At 41.0% G+C, this 23,809-nt stretch overlaps 3 protein-coding genes across 6 annotated transcripts; all 3 read right to left on the bottom strand.

The window, feature by feature from the left end:
• Nucleotides 1-212: 212 nt before the first annotated feature.
• On the bottom strand, nucleotides 213-13,231 carry LOC310927644 (segment polarity protein dishevelled homolog DVL-3-like). 2 transcript variants are annotated; one of them, XM_083889996.1, is made up of 15 exons: nucleotides 12,791-13,231; nucleotides 10,927-10,996; nucleotides 9,411-9,526; nucleotides 8,613-8,731; nucleotides 8,052-8,187; nucleotides 6,989-7,079; nucleotides 6,799-6,868; nucleotides 6,513-6,652; nucleotides 5,793-5,869; nucleotides 5,631-5,698; nucleotides 5,387-5,536; nucleotides 3,609-3,740; nucleotides 3,032-3,199; nucleotides 2,693-2,896; nucleotides 213-1,486 (listed from the first exon to the last, which is right to left on the bottom strand). In XM_083889996.1, the coding sequence occupies exons 1-15, from the start codon at nucleotides 12,949-12,951 to the stop codon at nucleotides 1,128-1,130; spliced, it is 2,061 nt and encodes a 686-aa protein (XP_083746122.1). In that variant the 5' UTR covers nucleotides 12,952-13,231; the 3' UTR covers nucleotides 213-1,127. The 2 variants fall into 2 exon arrangements, with proteins under 2 accessions (XP_083746122.1, XP_083746121.1); XM_083889995.1 differs by having other exon boundaries at nucleotides 6,799-7,079.
• Nucleotides 13,232-13,584: 353 nt separating this feature from the next.
• On the bottom strand, nucleotides 13,585-19,974 carry copb2 (COPI coat complex subunit beta 2). 3 transcript variants are annotated; one of them, XM_083889838.1, is made up of 23 exons: nucleotides 19,906-19,973; nucleotides 19,614-19,660; nucleotides 19,385-19,522; nucleotides 19,158-19,244; nucleotides 18,783-18,909; nucleotides 18,533-18,681; nucleotides 18,231-18,377; nucleotides 17,990-18,089; nucleotides 17,735-17,877; nucleotides 17,440-17,639; nucleotides 17,219-17,329; nucleotides 17,046-17,134; nucleotides 16,858-16,964; nucleotides 16,518-16,661; nucleotides 16,281-16,411; nucleotides 15,987-16,194; nucleotides 15,721-15,831; nucleotides 15,124-15,338; nucleotides 14,890-15,028; nucleotides 14,654-14,791; nucleotides 14,457-14,528; nucleotides 14,135-14,344; nucleotides 13,585-13,970 (listed from the first exon to the last, which is right to left on the bottom strand). In XM_083889838.1, exons 3-23 carry the CDS (start codon nucleotides 19,436-19,438, stop codon nucleotides 13,875-13,877), a joined length of 2,778 nt encoding a protein of 925 aa, XP_083745964.1. In that variant the 5' UTR covers nucleotides 19,439-19,522; nucleotides 19,614-19,660; nucleotides 19,906-19,973; the 3' UTR covers nucleotides 13,585-13,874. The 3 variants fall into 3 exon arrangements, with proteins under 3 accessions (XP_083745964.1, XP_083745965.1, XP_083745963.1); XM_083889839.1 differs by having other exon boundaries at nucleotides 19,591-19,660; nucleotides 19,906-19,920; XM_083889837.1 differs by lacking the exon at nucleotides 19,614-19,660 and having other exon boundaries at nucleotides 19,906-19,974.
• Nucleotides 19,975-21,850: 1,876 nt separating this feature from the next.
• rbp2b (retinol binding protein 2b, cellular) lies at nucleotides 21,851-23,227 on the bottom strand (the record flags this gene model as incomplete). The annotated part of the gene is made up of 4 exons (XM_083889246.1): nucleotides 21,851-21,904; nucleotides 22,094-22,195; nucleotides 22,637-22,815; nucleotides 23,155-23,227. The coding sequence occupies 4 exons, from the start codon at nucleotides 23,225-23,227 to the stop codon at nucleotides 21,851-21,853; spliced, it is 408 nt and encodes a 135-aa protein (XP_083745372.1).
• Nucleotides 23,228-23,809: the final 582 nt, after the last annotated feature.

The raw sequence follows: 23,809 nt of genomic DNA, 5'->3' as shown, positions 1-23,809 counted from the left end.
CTGGAATCCACTGCTTTTAAATGCAAATATGACCTCAGGTACCATGAAGAAGGGGAAAAAAACACACTAGGCTTCAAAGTTCAGCCTTACACACACACACGCACTCACACAGTCTCAAACCAAATAAAAACTATGCAGAGAAGAACATTTAAGTCATAAAACTATATTTATAAATAAAAAGACATTTTTTCCTTAATAAAAGAGTAGTGTGAAAGTCATGGTAAGATATTTTTTTTCACTATACATTATCACAAGACAGAGTCTGAAAATGCTCTGGTTAACAGATGAAAATGCAGTTGTGTAGTGTAAAAATGACTCTGGAAGCTGGATGCTTAAGTAAAGCATTATAAAATGAAACTAGTTGTGACAAGCTACGTATACATATATACCTATACATACATATGTATAGGTATATATGTATGCAATATATAATAAAACAAATGCATTCTTACAGTAAGGACTGCAATTCTCTTGCACTGCGCACACATTTCTTTCCACTTTTTTCGCTCTCAAGTCAAGCAAACATTTAAAAAGTCTGAATAAGGTCAACAAGTTCGTGTTCATTTAAGATTTAGTCTTTTTTTCTCTTCTTGTTGGAGGTCTGCATGTGGGACGTGAATGTATGGAAGGTCTAAGTTTTGACGTGGACGAGATGTGGGGGAGGACAAGAGAATGTTAGATAAGGAAGGCAGAGCAGGAGGGAAGAGTGAACAGAGGAACAAATGAAAAACATCCATGTAGAAAAGCGCTGACTCATCCTCCCCTGCTCTGTCTTTGTACTGCTTTCCTCTCCCTTTCTCTCTCTCTCTTGCTTTTTGTCCTCACACAAACTTTTCCCTACCAAGGAGCGTATATTAAGAAAGGCGCTTTGGTTCCATTTTGAGTGAGAGGGCTTCTTCACTGAAGAAAGTATGGCCACTACTACTAGGAAAAAAGAAAAGAGAAGAGAAGCATTTATCTTAGCATATAAAGCAGGACTCCTGCCATGTAGAAGGGTGAAATCACAGCCTTGGGGGTTATAGCTTTCCCGTCTTTCCTCCCTCCTGTCCTATTGTGTTGTCCTTCTCAGCCTTATTATGACTTGAAAAGTCCAATCAGCTACTGTTGTTATCGGCCTGTATCCTGCATCACATCACATCAACAAAGAATTCTCCAGCGTTTCCCACTGCCATGCGCAGAGACTGACGTGACGCAGTGAGCTCTGGGGGCACAGTGGTAATCTCTCTGCCTGGAGGGGCGCCTGGTGCAGCAGTAGATAGATGTGGGGGCTGGGGGGGCAAGCCGGGGGGCCCATAAACAAGGCCAGGCCCGTAGGCTATTGAGTGTGAGTTGGCACTGCGGTGGCTGATTGAGCTACGGATGCTTCGCTCACTTGGGGGAGCCACTGAGCGCTCACTTGGAGCTCGGTGGCTCCTGATCTCGGTTTCGCTGCCACTGCCGCCGGACTTCCGAGCCTCGTTCTTGCTGCAGTTTGAACCACTGCTTTCTGTGAACAGAGAAGAGCCAAAGCAACAACCACATTATTAAATTTTCTTTTAAATGAAATCTTTATGACCTACATGAGCCACTCTTTCCCATTGGGCCAGTATAGTGATGCAGACTGACCAATTATTTGAGACTCTCAGAAGAGATTCATGACCAATTCAGACATGGTCAGAGAATTCTCAGCCATTCCCAGAGGCAATTACATGTTATCCTTTTATAACCACTAACACCCAGTTAAAACCGTCACTGTTTATGTGAATGAAAATTACATTTTGCAACGGAGTTCCAACTGTATGACATCAAATCCACAGATGGAAGGATTTTAATCAGTTTGGTCTCCTTTGGTCTATAAACTTAGCATGAACACCCTCAGGGAAACATTTATCTGCCATCAAAAGTAATCCAACAAACCTTACAACTCCCAACCAGTGTTGTCACAAACCATGGTGTATCACGTTAGCTGAAATATTCACCACTACATTAGGGTTGTGGTAGTGTGCAAACGTAAAATCAGGACAGGATATAAGAGATGTTTTGTGCTGTCAGTGGGCCCAGCTGTTGTTGGTCAGTAAATAGCTAAATTGCGTAAGCAGACTGCCTGGAAAGCCACAATGTCTGGCTTTCTATTTCTACATGTGTTCAATACACAACATAGAAATGTAAATAAGGCAGCTTTGAAGCTGCTGGAAGTCATATTTGTCACCCTCATCAGAGCCAGACCATCCTTGAAGTCTTTGAAGAAACCTAATTTAAACATGCATTATATTTATAAGTGTACGTAAACTGTAAAGTCAACATGTTGTCATCTGTTTGTACGTGAGGGAGAAAACAAGTTGCCAAACACACACAGCTTTCCGTAAAATCTCTATGGCACTCTCGTCCAGTCTGAGTGCCTCAAAAGTTTGTGTTTTCTCCTTTCATAAAAAAGCACAATTGCAGTACAATAATTGTATTCATGTTCATTGCTTCTGAGTTGTCTGTTCCTTGTGTAGAATTAATCGTATTGTAAATATGTTTCAGGTAATCCTTTAGATTAACATAAAAATACTTGCAACAAATTCTTTCTTTGCAAAGATATTTGATATGCAAATGTTTAGAGTAGTAAACATCACAATAAAGCCGTTTCCAAATAGCATATTACTTCCCTTTTTTCAGTGATTGTATAACTGTAGTGTGATTGTGAACAGTATATTGAGCCTGTACTCACCACTGTGCTGGCTTCCTGCACTGCCAGCGCCTGGTCCTCCGTGAAAGGGCTGTGGCAGGTCGTAAGGATGAGGGATAGGGAACTGATAGGGCAGGGGCATAGGCCAGGGAGCTGCCCCCGGGTGGGGCAGAGGAGGCAAAGTGTCCTGATCTGAGGCACCTCCGCTAGAACCATCATGATCGTGGAGAGACAGGTGGGTCATGTCTGTGGAAGTAAGATGAGGAAAATTAAAAGACAGCCACATCGACGACCAACTACAATACACACTTCACAGGTAGCTGCTTTTACTGATACTAACAAGATGATCTTCGCTAAACTGAGGTTTCAGTGTGCACTTACTGCCACACAGGTCTCCGAAGACGTAGTAGCATTGTTCAGAGAAGGTGATCTTGTTCACAGTGTGTCGGATGAAGCCTGCCTTTAGCAGGTTGCTGGCATATTTACGAGCTTCGCGACGATCTGAAAAGCCTTCCACGTGATGGAAGAGCCAGTCCACCACATCAGAGCCTGAAGACACAGATGACATTCATCTTAGGAGCTATAATATGAATTCTGGAGCTGATTATATTCCATGACTAATGCTTGACTGTGTTATTTTTAAATAAAAACCAAAAGCGAAAACAAATGAACTGATGTTACGTGCAACTAAAGAAGTAAACCAGGAGAAATGTTAACCTTTAAAAGAATAAACTGTTTTCATTGATTATTAAGATACCTATCATTAAAGACTGGCAATGAAAAGTGGTGATGTAATTTTGCTGAAATACAAGGGTTTATTTCATGACCTAACATTGAAGCACTGGCAGAGCCAGTCAACAAACTGAGTAAAGCAGATGGAAAAGATTGGTGTGCAGTGCACACTGATGAAGGAAATAACAAACGTTAGAGTGAATGCCCTCTGTTTTGACAGACATACCGATAAAGGCATTTGCGATAGTGATCTTCAGCCACATCCTGTCCCGCACCTCTAGACCCGACTCTGGGCAAGCCATGGCCTTTGCAACTGTTGCCATGTCGCTGTGGATGGAGAGGTGGAATTCGTCGAATCCTAGGAAAGATCACAGTATACATATTAAAGCAAACACTGGAGCTGAACCACATCCTCATTTCAGAGTTGTGTCAGGTCTTAAATCAAAGATATTCATGGCTTGAACCTGTTTTATCAACACAAATATTCTCCTCTATGGACACATTTTGTTTAACTACTAAACTTTTAAACGCTGGAACAGCTGAGCATTGTTTTTAGTGAAATACAAAAATGTTGGTCCGTTTAGGAATTTGCCATAAATAATATTCGGTTTCCTGAGGTTTCAGACTGCAATTGCCTTTGTTCTGTCTTGACCCAAAGACAAGATCAGTTTTGACCTTTATTTGAACTCCCTAAGATGGTCTTGATAAAACGCCAATAGAAGACTGGTCTTAATGGATTAAATGTCCTCACTAGAACACTATTACAGATATGATCTAATTGAGGTTTTTGCATTCAGAGATTGTGCTGTAGTTTACTTTTAGGTGGTTCCACTTCCCCACACAAAACTTAAGACATGATTTGTTAAGCTTTCAGTTACTTGTTAACAAGCAAAGTGGCCGTTGTCACTGCAGATTAAATTTAAAGTTGTTCCATTGTTTAATGGACCCCCTTGTCCACATTAAACTGGATCGTGTAATTTATGTTTTCAGATAATCTTTTTCCTTTTAAACTTCACTGTAGTGACACTTGATATTACATCCCCTGGCAAATTACCCAAATCTCAAAATCAGAATGTACCAGCAAAACATCTCTATTTTCTTTTGCTTTTGATTGTTGGAATGATTCTGAAGCAAGTGATTGAGTAAAATTCATGTTCTGTCTCAAGGGGAAATTCCCCAAAACCTGGTCAAGGCAGCCTGTCAAGAGGAGATTTTCCTCCAGAAAGAAAAGGGGTCAAAAAACATCTCCGTCTTTCCAAAGATTACAGGGAGGATGAAGTTGTGAGTTATGAGCTTAGTTTTGACAAGAGCAGATGGAGGCTATGGAGCTGAGCACAGTAAAAAGCTGGAACAGAGAGAAGCTGCAGGAATGCAGAGAAAGGGCAGGGCCAGACTCAACACAGATTTACTAATGCGCCAGAAGAAGATAGCGATATTACTGTATTTCGAATATTTCGAACAAGGAAAATCCTAGCATACCCCACAATGGATGTAAATTATTAACCGTTTATCAATTAACTGCTGTTAATAATTTAATAGATTAAGAATTCATTAATCAATAATTAACTGATAACGGTTCCTTTTTGTGTTCTCTGGACTTCACATATGGTGTAGTTACAATTACAATACCAGCAGAGGGGGCACATCAACTTTAAACACTTTTACATTTAACAGGAGAAGTCAATAAAGCTTCTTCATCTTGCTTCATCTAACAGCACTGAAACAAGAGTAAAAAAAGAAAAACTTGCAAATGCACCATATTGTTAAAGATAAACCACCTATAATTTAACTAATTCAACTAATACTTTGCACAAGTATTGCAACCTTAATATCTAAAATCCTTAAGCATCATTTCATATTATATATTCGTATTCTTTCATAGCGTGATTGGCTGAACGTATTGGTCTCAAATGCCCTCCAGAAGAGGTTTGGGAAAACCAACAGTAAAACAAAATGGATGGATGGATGTTTTGGGTCGATGCTTCAAGTGCTAACGTGACTCACTTTCTGTCTCAGGGATAGAGCTGCTGATCGAGGAGCTGGTGGAGGTGACGGTGCTCATGGAGGGGCTCATGCCGTATGCGGGGTATACGCCGGTCATGGCTGCCGTGTGGGACACCCACGCTGCTGGGTCAATGGGCCGGATCGGCTCACCTATTGAAATAAAAAGGTAGGGAAGAAAAATTTAATCAGTGATCTTATCAAATCCTGAATAACACAAACCAAACCTGAGAGAAGAAACACTCACTCCTTGGTAAAGCAAAGCAGCCTCGAGGATTCGGGTCCCAGCACTTAGCCACAGTGAGGGTAATGGGGCTGGTAATGAACACAGAGACAATGTTTACATGTAGTCTTATCTAAAAACACACATTATTATAAATAATGCTCGTTTATAATAACTGCTACCCACCCTGGTTTGTGAACAATGTCTCTCAGCACTCGAACTGCATCGTCATTACTCATGTTCTCAAAGTTGATGTCGTTCACCTACAGGGATTAAAATACAGCCGTTTTTATATAGTAATCTCTCAGGCTGTACAAACAATTTAGACCAAAATATATGTAAAATCTGATACAGCAAGCCAGGTTTCTTGTATAACATTTTATTGCCTCAGCCAGTCCAATAAATTCCACTGCACATTAGCAGGACTGGCAGCGTTTCGACACTAGGTGCCATTATTATATCAGATTAATAGAACTGAGAGTCCAAAACAAAAACCTTGCCATACAATGCAGCAAAAAGTAAACAAACCGTTTAACCTGACAACTAGGCTTAATGTTTTGGCTAATAAATATGTTTTGTACTTCGTCAGGCCATGAAAACAGAACAGCTAAACACTGAAAATAAGTTTTAAATTACATTACAGAAGGCATTTCAAAACAGAACAGAGACATACATTGCCTGGCCACTCAGGTTGTGTAATGATATACATTGAAATGTAATGTATACACACAAATGAACCTCGACCTAACCACAATTCAAACCGTGAATATAACCAGTTCCTCAGAAATGAGGGTCTGCCACATTAGGACCAGGTTTTGGTCTCCATGTGCACTATTGGTCCCGACAAGATCAGTGTGCATGCCAGAAAAGGTCACAAAGAGGTAACAAAAAAGAATAGACACACACCTGCAACAACATGTCTCCAGGCTCTATGCGTCCATCTGCAGCGACAGCTCCTCCCTTCATGATGGAGCCAATGTAGATTCCCCCATCTCCTCTTTCATTACTCTGACCCACAATGCTGATGCCCAAGAAGTTGTACTTTTCTGTGATGTGTATATGAGGAACAAGCAAAGCAGCAGTGTAAGTAAGATGCAACTATACAATTATCACAAAGGGAAATAATATGGAACCAATTGTGTATCTTCCTCTCATGTGAAAGGAGAACATGAAAGCAGGTCAAGTGTCTTACCCATGTTGAGAGTGACAGTGATGATGTTCAGAGACATGGTAGAGTCTGTGATGCTGCTAAACGATGAGGACTGTGGAGGGGAGGTGGAGAGAGGAAAGCAACAAATAAAATTAGAGACAAATCGAAAGTCACACACTGGACCAATTTTTAAAAGAGGTCTGCATATGATTTGGTGTATGCGTAGTCTCACCCTGTCCATATTGGAGGCTTTTGGTTTCCGTCGGCGACGGCGGTGTCGTCGCATCAGGCGAGAGGAGCTCTGTTCTGTTGAGCTGCTAAATCTGAATACAGAAATAGGAAAAATTCAACATTATGAGAATACTATTATACTGCTGTAATACATGGGTTAACAACCACTTTTTGTGATTATTTTATGGGCATTTTTCCTGTTTACTGTGATGCTGAGCACAGTATCCTGTGAGGAAAAGGTTGTGTTGATTGTTAATTCTCCATTCACCACATATACTAACGAATATGCCTCCTGGAAGGCTGTACTTTTCAATGGCACTTAAATAAAAGAATGAAGTTTATTACTGAATTGACATTATATCTGCTGGATGGCTAAGAAAACAGCTATTCATGAAAACACAGTCTTTGTTGCAATACCAAAACTTAACATTAGCCCTTTTACTTTTATTTGAAGGGTGACTATCTGATATCTCAGATATTAAATAAACATTTCCTCCTAAACCACAAAAAAGTATTGCCTTAATAAAAATACTTGGACAAAAACATAATCAAACTGTCTCTGTGTAACTTAGACGCGAACCTCACTGTGCAGTGAGAAAACGTGGAAAGCTATTCCACTGTTTCCATAACAAAAGTTATGGTTCCCTGGAGTCAGGATAAGTTTTAACTGTTTGTAACAAAGCAGCCAGTTTACTTCACTTAGAAGTTATGTGCTGAATGTCAAAGCATTGGTTGGCTCCACTATCCAGACATTAAATTGAAGCAACAATGTGTTTCTTTTTACAGAGGATTGAAACTCATACACTGATGAAACACACATTAAGATCTGTACGAGCTGCAACTGCAGTGGAAACATGGTGGGGGAAACCTTAAGGCTGAGAGCAGCAGAGGTTCTAAAGTGGGGTACAGATATTTCTTCAGCTCCTGACGGACAAACCGGGGATGACCACAAAACCACTAGACCGTTAGCCTGCACTAATCTGTGCCAACATTCGTCATCTGTAAAGCCAGATGCTTTCCTCAGGCCAAATGCCTTTTCCCATCAAACAAGGCAAACGTCAGACCTGCTGGTTGCATCGTCGTCCTCCGAATCAAAGCAGGAAGTGGATTCCAACTCGCTGCTCATGAAGGATGAACAGCTGTCATACTCGGCGCCCCCACGTCCCACTGCCCGCGATGAGAAGCCATTCTGTCTCCCGCCTGCAGAAGGACAGAATTATAACAGGGATGCGCTCAGTTATTGACAAACCTATAAGAAAACTATATCTGGAAAGTTCGGTAAAAGGAGAAATTTAGGTCAATATGATAGTCAGGTGATTCCTTTTCATGTGACCTATGTAAATTCATCAGTATCTAACTAAAGAAATACAAATTAGTTAGAATTTAACCCCATGGCACAAATTGTACCACCAATCCCACAACTGTCAAAACACTAGCATACGTTGGAGGTTGTAAAAGCATTTGCACGTTATTCTGAGCTTCTTTAGTATCCCACTACAAACACGTAGCTTTTAAGTTTCACCCAACAGAAGAAAAGAGTTGTGAAAATATAATAATCAACCTGATGCAGAAGGTACCAAGAAACAAACAATAAAACATCATGTAGCACATGTGTTTTTTCTGACCATGGTCATTTGTGTGCTTCCGTCTTGGCCTCTCCCTCTCCCTCTCTCTCCTTTGAGACACCATGGAGGAGGTCTCAGTCTCATTGTCCAAACTATCCCGACCACTTGCTGCTTTCCCGCTACAGAGAGTGAGCACAGGAGCAAGAGAGAGTGGGCGTCAAAAACAGATTACAGTGAATCAGTATGCAGCAGTTGAGTTTACTTAAGAGCCATTTAAGTACTTCTCTTAATAATCACATCACATACTGTGTGTAAAACCGTCTCTGGCTCAGTGGAGCTGAGGCTGAACAGTTGGCAAGAGCTGTAATTGTTGTGTTGGTTGATTTAATGCAGTCTCCTGAGCATTTCTGGTCCATTAACATCATGTGTTCATTTACTTAAACTAGTCCAACTACACTTTCATCATTCTAACGGACATATACAAAGAACTAGAAGACTGTTAACAGAAATAAAGCATGTGTGAGAGAAACATGTATCCTGCAGTATCAACTCAAAGGTCAGATCTGTTTATGGGATTGAGATAACTTAACAATACAAGGGTTAGAAAAAAAAAAGTTTTTCTTTCCTTTTCTGCAATCACAAGGTGTCATACTTTTTCTATTCAATTTGCCGTTTCCTGTGTAAACAGGGTTATTAGGGGAGCACAGAAGGTTTCATTCTAGACAACTAAATGGAGCTAAACACAAGTACTCATGCCATCTCCCTGTCTTTCCCACACCCACAGAGTCAAACATTACACAAACTCTATGCCTCCAGCACACTAAATAAATATGACAAGAGTTCTCTGAATATACTGACTGATAGGAGGGTGGTCGTGAGTCTCCAATGCCACCAGTCCTCTCCAAAGGGGGTGTTGGCTCTAAACTATCTGCAACTGAGACTGCGTCTGTGTGGGACCCGTCTCCAGAAACCAACTGTCAACAGAAAGCAAGGTTAGACATTTGTATGCGACAGAGGAAAAAATACACAGATGGACATGGAATGGGTGGACAGCAGACACATGTCAGGACACTACTATATCTATGCTTTAAAATATTCGGAGATGAATGGTGCAGTATACATTTTGATGGACTGTCATTACCCTTAAGCTTAACAGTAGATTCCAAGTGAACCATGGCTACAGAATAACACAGCTGGCAGCTAAAACGTGCCAAAAAGTGCTCTTGTTTTATGGACTGCTGTGTCTCCACAGATATTAAAATTAATTTAGCATCTAATTTCCTGCTGAAAGAGCAAAGGTGGCCCGAAGCAGCTATAGATTAAACAGAAGGAAAGATAGGAAACAGCCATGTCAGGCCTTGTGATTATTCCAAGTTACCTCAATGACGGTGAAACTGGGCTCCATTCGGCAATGATGACATTTAAATCAGAGGTAAATTTTAACATTAGGGTAATCCAGCTGTTAACTGCTGTTTATTGAGATGAGATGACAGCGAGTCAGGCTCTCACAACCCACAGAGCAATCAATCAAGACAACAGATGAGTGGTGAAGACAGTCAAATGTAAACACAAGAACAGAAATAACATTTCAACAAAACCCCAAGAAATAAAAACATATTTACACACAATGTGAGTGAGCGACTTTAGACCACAAGCAGACAAACCTAAAGTCTAATGAAAATGACCACAAGAAAGGGGCACATTGGAACAAACAGTCATAACACTGTGTTAAGAACTCGCAAATACAATCTGCCATAACCACACAGTACGAAATTAACTAAATGCATCAGCCTCTTGCATTAACTGCCGCAACTATATTCTCCCCATCCTATGCGATTCAATCTTCTTGTTAAATGACATGCAGTGCAGCTCTTGTGTACTCGAGTACTTTCTTTCTATCCTGTGATTTCACTTGCTCTTAATCCAATTTCAGTGTTAAGAGAAGAGACTGTGCACCAGATGTATCTTGTTTTGTTCAGAATTATTGCTCAGAGCCTCTAAATGAAATAATGCATGCAAGTACATGTATGCGGTGCGTGTAGTGACTAGCATTTAAAAATAGTTAAAAACTTTGAAGCACATTCTCTGATACTTTTAAAGTGCTTAAAACACTGAAGCACAAATAAACATATAGTGCTTGCATGTGTGTTCATCTTAGGATCGTTATGTAATTATTATATTATCACAGATGGATTGAGCTTCTCTCTAGGGTGAAGTATGGCTGTGGTCAATGGCCGACAGATGGGAATCACTGTAATAAATGCACAGACGATGTTGCCTCACAGCCATTTAACCACACGGACCAGACAGCAGCACAACAAACACATAAACAAACCAGAAAAATTACTCCAGGGTATTAGTATGTTAGACCTACCCATGACACCACACGTCCATTAAAACAGGGCAGCTTAGCGTTGTCATCTGATATTTCCTCCTTCACCACCCTGTAAAGAGAACAAAGCTTTGTTTCAGTCCGCCTTTACAAACACAAAAGCTCTCAGGGCAATAAAACACGTTCACAGGCAATAGACATGGGCACTACTTCCATTAGCTAGGACAGACACCAACAACTTGGATAACTGACATACTGATTTAACTGTGCCCTCACTAAACCGCCAACCAATTAGTTATACTGCCTTTTCAGGGAATGCCAGAACCTAGTATTGAAACGTGACAGTGAGATGACAATTGAAATGTATTTCATGAAGCTTTATGCAGACCTTAAACTGTTCCTTGATGCTTTCTAGAGGGTAATATGTAACTACGGTAACACATTTAAAAAACCTAATGAATGTTCATAGAAAGTGGCAACTGGTATTGACGTCAACCAAAAGAATCTGGATGATACCAGCTGTCGATCGCACTGGTGTCCACACCACTTTACCTATACTGCCTATTTTCCTTTTGATACGAACATAATTTACAAAACTGACTCCATGTACTATTAATCACCCCTCTAGTGACTATTCAATATCTAGTTGCTTCCAGAATCGTCTCATCTGGCAAACTGAAAGACACTATATGTTGCTCTGCAGTACAAACCCTAAATTGAATATGGATTAGAAGAAACAACAATCACTTATCAACAACCATTAGGACGATTCATCAAAATCCAAGAAATGCAGAGGAGAAACCCAACATGTGTGTCAGAGGCTACTAGCACTAATGTACAAAGCCAGTCACCCCATTAAGTTTGTAACAGTTCAGAGAATAAATTGGGTACATGTTTAGAAAGCGTCTCAGACTGTGCCTCATTGAAAATAAGATGATCAGTGAGACTTTCTTTGGGAGGTTTAGAAAACCTTCTCTATTCCAGTCAGACTGGTTACTCAATCGCTACCAACACAGGTTGGAGTAGAGGTTTCAATAGCTTATTTACTGAATATCCATCCACTCCTCACATCATGGTTATCACTGGGTCCTTTAAAAAAAATCTTTCCCACTTTGCAAATGTTCTGAATGTGTTGCCCCTCCCTAGTTTGGGTTAAGCCAAAAACAACTTCAGGGAAACCTGGCTGAGCAGTTTTAAAAATAGTATATGCCCCCCTATTTTCCTTACCCTGCAAAGGCACTGTGTCTGGAGGAGCATAAAACGTAACTCTACTTTTCCAACCATGTTTTAACACAAAGGGACAAGCTCGTAAAGCTGCCACAGTGGTGAACAGGGCATTCCTGTGTTCAACTCTGCATTCCTCGGGCTAATAGACAACAACAGCAGGGGCCTGCTGCTGGGCTCACTGACTCACTCTGGCTGTCTACATTCTGACGTTAGCGTGCTAGCACAAACCTTCAACATACTATTGACGCTGGTAACGCCAGTAACTGCTTACTAAAATATGTGTGTCAGCTACTTATGGTTCCAAGTAATTTAAAAGTGGTTAAAATGCCACCCTGGTCCTTCCTGTGTGTCTATGAAGCGGACAAATACCAAACTTGGTCAGACAAAGTCGAGGCACACAGGACGCATAAGCTAGCCGCACAAGCTATGTAAACAAACGGGGTCGGGACGCTGAACAGACCAGCTGCTAACGCTGCGAGCTTCGTCGCTAGCAGCTAACAAAGGAACCTCAGGGCACATAGCTAGCTAAAGATCGGTAACCAGGTAACGTTTAACTGGTGACAAGCCAGCTGGATTAGCTAACAACCAAGTTTATGTTAATAAAGCTGCACTAACAAAAATAAAACCACAATAGTGATAAGCTGGCCCCGTGATAAACAATACAATTCCATTCAGTTACCCGAAGTCATCGTCCATAGATTTGAAGAAGAATTTGTAATTTGGTTTCTTGAGGACATTTTTGAAGTCTGCCAGAGTGACTTTGTCCGCCGGCACAGAAAGCTTCACAAGATATGGTGTCTCCTGGTCGTCGAGGTGGTAGATAATTTTGGTCTCCCCCATCTCGGACTGCGGCTGAGGCGAGGCAAGCAGGGTGCATCAAGCCGAGGGCCTGGCAGGCTCCCTCCCGGACCCCGACTCCCCGTGGCGATGGCGGCGGCTGTGTCGTGGTCCACCCGGCTCTCCCTGACTGACCGAGTCGCTGCACAGCGCTGGTTCTCCCTTTTCTACGCCAGCTCGCCAATGCTGCGACTGCTCGTTCGATTCAAGCAAAAGCACCTTACCCCCAGGCGTCCCAGCACCGTCCGAAGATCGGGCTGCTTTAGTTCCTGTTCGTTTTGAACTGCCAATAACCAAAAGAAAGCTCAGAAATCACAAGAGGAACCGATTTGAAAAGGAAGGAAAAATAAACGGTCTCTAAAGGGTCGGTTTCTCTTCTCTCTGGCTGCCAAGCTCTGTACTTTGTTGCACACGATCGTCCGAGCTCATCTCAAGGGGGCGCCACCCTCAGGAGAGGAGGAGAGTGGCAGGTTACAGAGGAGTTTTTTTTTTTCCATCTGCAGTACACGAAGTCAACAGAGGCGGTCCATCACTCCGATTAAACCTCAAAAGTACAAAGCACTCTGATTCACTCAATTTGAATATGTACATTAAATGAAGTTTATTGGACTGAATGAAGTCTGACTTGTCATAACAGGTCAACACATAGCAAATAGTACATTTAACATCACTCAAAACAGTCAGAGAAACGTTCTCAATCAATAAAGGGTGTACAAAATGGAGAGTGGGAAATAGACTGGTTGCTCCTTCCTCTTTTTCTTCCAAGAATAAAACATTGCCGATATCATCCTCGTCATCGACTTAAATTCTGTCGCTGCAGTATAACATTTTTACATAGAAATACAAAAAAATGGGGAAAGGGGTTTGGTCTCTTTCTCTTTTTTAAATAAGCTCCAAAGAGTGCTGGAAGCAGAGTGAAAGCAGGTTTAATCATCTAGGAAGTCATCGTCAAGGTTAACGTCTGTGGTGTCGATGTCGTCCAGCTCCATGTTGTCTAAATCCACGTCCAGCTCGTCCAGACACTGTAAAGACACACATACAGGTCACTTATTACAGCCTTAATTGTCCCAATTAGTTTGTTATTGATTGTCAAATCCTGGAACATTATATATTATATGAATTGTACTGTAAAACATCAATGCACAGTCAACTCTGTTATAAGTACAACAAAAAGATAAAAACCTACTTTGTCATTTAATGAGAATTCAGGGATTTCCTGTTGTTCTTCCTCGACTGCTGAGGTAGCAACAGGTTCGGGTTCAGGTTCGGGTTCGGGTTCAGGTTCGGCTTCGGGTTCAGGTTCGGCTTCGGGTTCTAAAGGTGTCACAGTTGATGCTGGTGCTGCAGCAACAACAGGAGCTTCTGCTTCAGTGGACTCGTTCTCGGGATCCTGTGCCTGTGGAACACCATCAGTCACATAATGAACACTTGACTTTCTTTCTAATACAACTAGCTGCAAATGATAGGTATCTAGACGCGATATGTGAAATGGTGTAACGTAAACCAACCTTGGGAGGACAGAAGGTTCCTTTGGGCTGATATCCTTGGGCTTCCTCAAGGATATTTCTGTCTTCATTGGGCTGAAAACACATGAGTATTTTAAGTTTTTAAACATGAAAGACTGAGAAACAACAAAAGGAAAATTGTTTAAACACAACGTAATGCAACACCATATTTTCTCACTTTAAAACATCCTTCAACTCACTGTGATAAGAGGATAATCTGTGGCAGGCCTTGTAGTGCCCAAGCATGTCTCCCTCAGATAATATTCAGCTGCAAACGCTTCTTTCAGTCCTGGGAACAGATTCTCATACTCTGTAGGATCTGCCAAGGATTCAGCTGCCTGTAATGAGGAGTGGGTACAATGTGTAATGGCCAAGAACAACATGCAGATGTACAAACTCTAAATATAATATGATGTTTATTAATCAAAGAACTGACCTTCTGGTTGACTTTAGCAAGATTCTCCCTCCACAATTTGACCACACGGGACACCTGGCTAGGCAGATATGTACGAGCCAGGAAGGCAGCCTCAGGTAGTCGGTTAGTCCTGATCAAAAGCTCCAAACACTGATCCAGTCTGTGAAGAGAAGACAATACAGAAAAAGTTGGGGAAAAAAAGATTGTAACCTCCCACTAATTTTGTCCACTAGTGTCACCACACTTTATACTCACTTCCCCTGCAGGAAGTAGGTCATGAAGGCCACATTGTTTTTTCCATCCCTCTCTGCGCCCTCAGCCAGCTTGCCCACCATAGTGGCATTACCAGAGGCTGTAGCAAGGAGAAGCAGACCACCGTAATCCTGGGCATGGTGCAGGCACTCCTGGGCTAGACTAAATTGGCACTTGCTGATAGCCAACTCTGCCAGCTGCTTCCATTTCTGCTCCGACTGTAAAAAAAATATTAGAAATAAGTTCACCAGTGATAAAATTACAATGATGTACAAACTCAGCAACTTGGCAATACAACGCATATCCCAATACAGGGGTGATAACAGAGAAAGGCAATATACCGCCACACTATAGTGTATTTAAAGTTACGCTTACACTGAAAATAAGAATATATGCATAAAAAGAATTCAGTTCTCTTTGTCTAATGAGAGAAGTTGGAGGAGGAGGGACTCAAATGACTAAAAGCCTGCTGCCAATTAGTTCTACTGTACTAACAAACTACTGTAAAGAATATTTCCAATAAATCCATACAGCACATCTCCCTTAACAAGAAACTGTGTGTGCCTGTATATATTATATATATAGCCTGTATGCTCTTACCTCTGCCTCCACAGCCAGCTGGTTGGCAATCTTCAATTCTCCCAGCTGCAAAGCCAGCTCAAACCTGTGCTCGGGGTCTGTGGACACAGCAAGAGCCTGCTGCTTGAAACCCTAAAAAGACAAACAATAGAATAATTATCATTATGTATTTATTATATTGTCATTGTAAAAATCTGTAGATGATGAGTCCAATGTTTTATGTTTCCCTACAATACCTGCCTCTGCGCTGCAAATTGAAAGAAAAGAAAGTACGACAGTTTCCTAACCTGTTTCTCAAGGAAGTGGGCCACCCTGGTTCGCTGCTCTTTAGGAATTGTGGGTAAGACCTTGTCAGCCATTCCAAAATCCCTTCTCATCACAGCAGTCTGGTATTCGAGGACTGAGACCAGCAGCGAGTAACTGACAATGTTGAGCTCCTTGTCTCCGAGGTACAGGCGATCATCTTTGGGTATGTAGCCAAGTAAGTACATGGTCCTACAGAGACCGAGACAGAGCGAGAGTTATCCAGCACGCGATGTTTGGACTTGGCAAGCAAAATTCAAATGTCCCTTTAATCTTACCTGTCCAGATGAGCAATAGTGACGATTTCTCCTCCAACATAGTAGTTTAGTCTATTCACAGAGCTGGTGTAGATGAAACAGTCTCCTACCCAGAGTCCAGTCTTCACAATCTCCTGGATCTCTCCCTGGACCTAAAAGCACAGCAAGAGCACACATTTTGTGAAATAAGACAAAAAAGATAAACAAGAAAATAGTTACAGCTCAATGTTGAAGATGTCTTTACAGTGACACACCCACCTCAAAGGCATCTTCAATGCCATCCTCTGTTACCCCTTCATTGTTCTCATGGGAAGCAGCAACTTTATCTGACAGGTAACGCAGAATGAAGAAGGACTCATCTGTAGCAATGCAGACCAGTTCACCAGAGTCTGACCAGAAGATCTGTGCAAATATTGAATATGAAGAAAGGGGAAAATGAGAACAAGATAAAGTAACAGGTCAGTGAAGTGGAAAAAAATGCCAGTTGTGTGTTCAGTATTATGTTAAAGAAAGCTGAACTAAAACTGTCAAGTTTATGTAACAAAATCAAAATATGCGGAGAAAGAAGGCATGAAGATGAAGAACAAGTCTGTCTTACATGTTTAGGTTGGATCTCAATGCGACGGACGAGCTCCGTGTTCTCCCAGTCATAAAATGCAAGGCCATTCACGGATTTCACTCCAAGCAAGAAGCCTCCATAGATCCCTGCAAGAAAATAACATGCAGTGATGAGAACTATCTATAACAAAACCACAGTTATATAAGGTATATATGTATTCATATTACCTTCAGCTCCAAAGTCAGGTTTAAAAGATTTCTTTTCTTTGAAATTTTTGAAGATTTTGACAAGACTGTTGCTTTCTCTGATGGCATATCTGGTTAAAAAGGAGTAGCAGTTAGCGTTTAATTCACAGGGATGTAGTTCATATTCTTTACTCTTTTTATTTTTCCACACTTACTCAGAGGAGTCATGAGCCCAGGCAAACTCTTGCGCTGAACCAAAGCTCTTGTTCCTCAAAGCCATGGCAGTGTAGATGATATACTCCCCATCTCCACACACCACAACAAACCTGGTGCACAGAAATGTTTGCAAATTAATGACTTGCATAATCATTACTATTCTCTCTGTAGATGAGAAACAGTGGGGTGCTTGTGTCTGCTTTCATCTGTGCATGTATACCTTCCATTGGGGTTATGCTGGATGGTTTGTGGGTAAATCTCACAGCTGCCCATGTCTTTGACAGCGAGTGGAAGTCTTTCGCCATCCTTAATTTCAGCATCACCCATAGCCTTCAGGTTTGCCTGCTGTATTTCACTGTGTTTGGCCCAGATGATTTTACCATTAGAGTCCATAGACATGGCTGGCTCCTCACGACCCACCTGTACAGCAGAGGGAAACAGACCAAGCAGATGTTCAGCGAAAGAAAGCATATTTTACTTTCAGATATATTACAATAACCCGTTCCTCCACTAACCTTGATAATGATGCTGCCCTCATCATAGCCCAGTGCCACATTGTTGGAGCCCCTGAGGCCACACACACACCACACTCTCTCCATGCCATAGTTCAGTGTACTCTCCAGGCGATAAGTGCTTGAGTGCCAGATTCGCACTGTACCTACAGAGTGAAGAAGTAAGGTTATGCAAAGCAAATGTCAGCATGGGCATGAGAGGGATGTAATGAGACGTTTTATGCATTTAAAGTGGGAAAAGGTGAGACGTTTCTTTACCATCCTCTGATCCAGTGATGATAATTGGCAGCTCTGGGTGGAAGCTGACACAGGAGACATTCTGGGCATGACCCTCCAATGTTTGAACACAGGTCTTGTTCTACAATACACAGAGGAAGACCGTTGGAACATTAATAAGGAGATACAAAGCTTAAGTTTCATGATTAGTGTTGCTCAGTCTGTCCAAGCCTTGACAGATGTGAATGAAAGACACCAGAGAAGTATCATAATGCTTTCTAACCTGGTAGTCCCAGATCTTGACTTGGCGATCATCAGCTCCTGAGATGAGGTAGGGCTTGTCTCCTCCACTGTAGTAATCAATACAGTTGACTCCTTTCTCATGGCCCTCCAAAGTGAAATTGGGAGATGACGAGCCAAGCTGCCAAACCTAGGACAACCCAATGGACACGCCAGAGAATCACTGAATGCACTGTAATTATATTTGTGTAAAAGAGCTAAATCTATAGTTTTTGAAGACACAGCAGTACAGCAATTCCAAAAGGTAGATACAATTTGGTGTAAGAATAAACATGTGGTTGCTACCTTAATTGTCCTGTCCAAGGCTGCACTGGCAAACTGGTTATTATCCTTGGGGTTAATGACAATCTGCATAACGTAGTGAGTGTGACCCTCAAACACTTGGCTGCATGACCACTTCTTCTCCCAGTCCCAAAGCTTGATCAACATGTCATCTAATCAGAGATAGAAATGCATTCAGCCATCACAGAATAACATGATATGCATTGACAATACTGATATAATATTTAGTATGACATCAAATTCAGTAGCGTACCACTGCTGGTGAGGATGTAGGGCTGGGTAGGATGGACAGCGATACATCGGATGTAGTCAGAGTGGGCCTCAAACATGTGAACCCGCTCCAAAGTGTTGTAGTTGAATACACGGATTTGCATGTCATCCTGGCAAGAAAAGAAAAGGGAGAGAGAAATTAAATGTTCAATATTTGCCAAACATACACACGTGAATAACGTAAATAAACACAAAACAAACAACCGAGAATGGATACATGCAATTTCTTCAACTACATTTTTGAAAATTCAACTCCAATTTGCAATACGTTATAATGGAAGCCAGATTATATCATACAAAACTATTAATATTCAGTTTGAATAGTGTTAGAATAACAAACAAAAGGGATGCAACTCACCGCTCCTGTGATGACCCAGTTCTTCCTCGCCACAAATTTGGATGCTCTGACAGGGAGGTCGCACACTTCAAAAGTCTTGACAAGAGTCTGGAAAAAGAACATGACCGAGTCAGTCTTGCAGATATTACAACTGTTTAATGTGTTTGTCAACCCCATTTCTAACTATACAGTCAATCAGATAAGGGCCTTTCCATATTACCTTACATACTAGTGACTGATGACCATACCTGTGATTCGTGATTCCACACACAGACGCTGCCGTTATACAGACTGGCCAACATCCATGGCTCAGTTGGGTGAAGATCCACACTCTTCACTCGGTCTGACCTGGCTGTCAGCCTCCGCTTGATGTCCAGCCTCAGAGGCTGAAACGACAGAAAACATCACTGTGTTTTCCTACGTTTTTCAAACCCAATGTAAACTGGTAGCATACAGTTGTTCGGTACTGTACGGTACCGTAGCGCGATCCAGTTTCGGAATGACCTGCAATCCTACAGGTCCTACTGTAATTGATGAAATCCTCAATTCAAAACATATGCCAGGACATATATATGTTATGCAGAAACAGCAAAGTTTAAACATATTGATAGCCGCTAGCGATGAGCTAAGTCAAGCTAGTTAGCCGCTAAGCTACTTGTAATAAAGAAAGACACTGTTTCAATGTGCTTTTCTTTACAATGAAACAGATGAATCGCGCGACTTGTATGGAGATAGTACATCATAGTTAAGCATTTACAATATCTCTTACCATGTTTTATTCCTGTACTGTCGCTATTAGATGTGTTGCGGAGTCCAAATGTTACAGTGAACACTGCACTGGATACTGACGTGGAACTTCCTGAAAACCAATCTCGCGAGAGCTGCGCTGTGGAAGTGCTGACGTGACATGAAGGTCGCCTCAGCCTCAGCCTCATCCTGAGTAGCAGCAGCAGGCAGTCGGTAAGTGCTTCCAACAGTATCCGGTTTATTTTCTGTCTGAGAACCCAACTGTTGTCTGTTCTGTGTTGACAGTGCCAGTGTGTCATAACCAGAGAATGCAACAGTGTTAATGACACAGGAGAGGTAAGTGTGGAGATGCCCATTTCTGTCGCTATAAACAGGCTGTGTGTTGAAGTAATCAGGCACTTTATGGTCCATGAAGGGTCATCAGAGTCACATATATAGTAATAAAACCGCTGTATACACAATAACAACATGTATAAATGTATACATGCATTTATATCCTGATTGATCTATTATGATACTGTAGTGACTAAGTCACATTTTCAGCCGCCACTGATTGCTAATTGGTAGTTTGTTCAGACGTGTAACTCGGGTAAACTGACACAGAAACTTTCTGAGAACTCAAATGGCATTTATTTAGGTACAGTCCACACTCGCAGTTACTTCCAAATAAGTTTTCCATACAAAATCTTTAAACCATAAACCACAACACGTCTTCTGAGCACAGTCAAAAACTGTGATCAGTGACCCTGAACCTCAGCCTTTATCAAACGCTCCCTGGTGTTCAAGAAGAATAAACCCAGACAATACAAATAACATAATATGTTATTTGTATTGTCTGGGTTTATGGCTCCTACATATATACATTACAAAGTAAAGGGGTATTTAAAATAAGATGTATTTCAAAACCTCAATCCATCAATAAACACTTCATATTAAGAAGGGGGGTTGCAAAAACAACAATAAACTATGATTTGTGCCCAGGTCAATTTCCTGCTTTGGCTGCACTGTTGGAATTCCCCCAGATAATCTGTCCATGAGCATCATCTACTGTTACATGACAGGTTGATTATACCATGACATGTTCAGATCATTGGTTTGTTTTGAAAATTGTCACCTACTTATTAAGGTACAACAGGAAGACTGTCTTTTTAAGGATGCATGGTGCTAAAGTGCTTTGAAATCTTTCATACACATCCAGATGTAGCACATGAGTACTTTTATTCAGGAACGGTACTTAAGGACACATTTGATGTTGTGAGAAAAATAAGATGCTTCTACTCCACTTTAAATTCAGAAGGAAGGAATTTACATTTGACTTCAAACTGAAGGCTCTAGTCATCCGATAATCATGCAGCAATTATTTTGCACTCTGTTAATCATTTTTGAACACAGTGACATCTCAGAGAAAGCCATAACTGAATAACACGAATGAAAGCTTTTTATTTAAAAACAAAAACAAAAAAATCACTTTGCACATGTTGTGGATTGATCTCGGATTGTGTCACTTTAAATTATTCCCTGAGTTTATTACAAGTGCATACAATTTAGATTTAGGATAAACTATAGACCTTCGGTTATGTAATGTGAGTCCAGAGGTTTTGTTTCACAATTCGATCTCATCTGAACTCACCTCAAGGACACTGCCATATTTGCCCACCAGATGGCGATTTACGTATTGGTTTCAAACAGTATAACAGATGGGTCCTACAGTAAAAGCAGTGTGTGTGAAACTAATATGGAAGTTATCATTCTTCTTAGAGTCAGTGAAATCAGGTGTGTTGTACATGATATAGAATGTAATAATCTCATAAGACTCCCAAGCAGCCTCTGTGTGTAAGGATCTACTGTCACTTAAGTCTACTTTTTCCTGAATTACTCACTAAAGAAACATGTTAAATAAAAACAAACATACAAACCACATGTTATATGATTTAATATTTTTATTATATATATTTGATTTAATAATGTTATTCTTTTCTCTTGAACACCTGATGACAAACCACATCTTCACACGTCAGCTCCTGTCAGGAGGGAAGAAAATAAAAAGGTTAGTACCTCATATAAACTTAGATAAATTGCAATAATGCTGCTATTGCTCCAACATGCACAATAATCCAATTCTGCTGTGCAATACTGCCACTAATCCAACACATTTCTCTTGCTCAAGTCTTCCACAAATCAAATTACTATGACTGTTCCTTTAAACCCACCAGGTGGAGTTTATCGTCTTCGATCCAGTGTTTCCAGCCTCGATTGGCTTTCTCTCCTTTCTGGATGCACACCAGCATGTCCTTATCCCAGGTGACCAGACTCTACAAGACAACATTCAACTCTTTATTAAAAGAATCTTCATAGTTTCCCTCTGCACCATCCTCCCATCTATCAATCTCAAAAAAATCGATAGCAACCTAATTACACAATTAGTGAAAAACAATAGCAATTAGTGAATTACACCAACCTATCTCATTTTCTTAGTAATAATAGAGGTGCACGTCAAAGTCTGTGGTCACCTGATCATTCTTGGATGTAAACAGGGAAAATTGACCCACTTTCTTCTGCTTTTGAATCCAAATGTATGATCCCATTACTATTAGAATTACAGTTGATTATTTGAGCTCTGATGTTATACAAACAACACATAGCAATCATTGTCTGCACATTTAGATAACGCAGCCGTCCCACCTCGCAAGGTAAATGTAAAGATAAGATGAACTGTGACCCACTCTTGTCCGGTTTAAGTGAAAACAACCCACCTTGATGTTTCTGTTATCTAGGCCCTTGGTGTATTCTTCAAGCACCACCCCAACCGTGAATGCGAGCTCATAGTTCCTGAAGGTGCTCAGGGTTTTGAAGTCAAAGTTGTCTCCGTCTTGGGTAACCACTTTGGTCTGAGACAGGGAGATGGCGATTTTTCTTGTAGCAAAGTCAATATCTGTTACCAGAATAGACAAACTTGGATATATAGTAAATTCAGAAAAGGCATAAGTCAAGATGAGAAAATAATGTCATTTTAGGAGATTGTAATGTGTCTACGGAAAATGTTGCTATTATTTACCGTATAATAATAATTATAGTAATGCATAACTGTTATAACTTTTACAAAAACAGTTTTGCAGTAACTCAGAAGAGCAGGACAGACACAAGCATATAAAGAGCATGAAATTGGATGACTTCTTCCACTTTTGCAGCTTGTTCCACCTCGTCACATCATTCTGTCTTCGCCTAAACAAAGAGACCAAAATTGAACCCGAAACAATCAAACTTTTCTTACTTAATGCCTTCAAATATTCCTCAAATTTGTCGCTGGTTTCCAGAATCCATTTCCCACTGAAGTCTGCAGGCATGGTGACAGCTGGTGAGACTGGTGTGTGTGTGTTTGTGTGTGTGTGTGTGTGTGTGTAGACTTTAGACAGTGTGGCGATATAAGAAGGTGCAGGGTGTCCTGCTTTTATGAGTCAAGAGGCATGAGGTCAGAGAACTATCGATGATCATGTAGATAGCTTGAAGGGGATTGGCGCGGATCCGCCATCTTTACACGGTCACTGGAGGTGGTTACTACAGTAAGGCCGTATGTTTGGAGTCCTCACCTCATCCACATATGCAGTCACCCACCATACTTTGTCTCATATGTGCTGAACATACTGTACACTGACTCAGACAACATCTGCCAGTGGTTATCGCTCTTTATTTGATCTTTTTGAAACTCAAAAACCAGACGAGAGTTCCTGAACTTTGAGCATGAAGGTTAATAAAGTTCAGTCCTGCAGTTACAACCACACATTTGTTTATTTCAGGATATCCTCAACTAGAGCTGCAACTAACGATTATTTTTGTAATCGATTAATCTGTCGATTATTTTCTTGATGAATCGATTAATTGTTTGGTTCATAAAATGTCATAAAATGTTAAAAAACGTTGATCAGTGT

The sequence above is a fragment of the Microchirus variegatus genome, assembly GCF_963457635.1.
Source record: "Microchirus variegatus genome assembly, chromosome: 5".
NCBI lineage: Eukaryota > Metazoa > Chordata > Actinopteri > Pleuronectiformes > Soleidae > Microchirus > Microchirus variegatus.
Note: the sequence above shows the minus strand (reverse complement) of the source record. Positions and strands in the feature narration are given on the sequence as shown.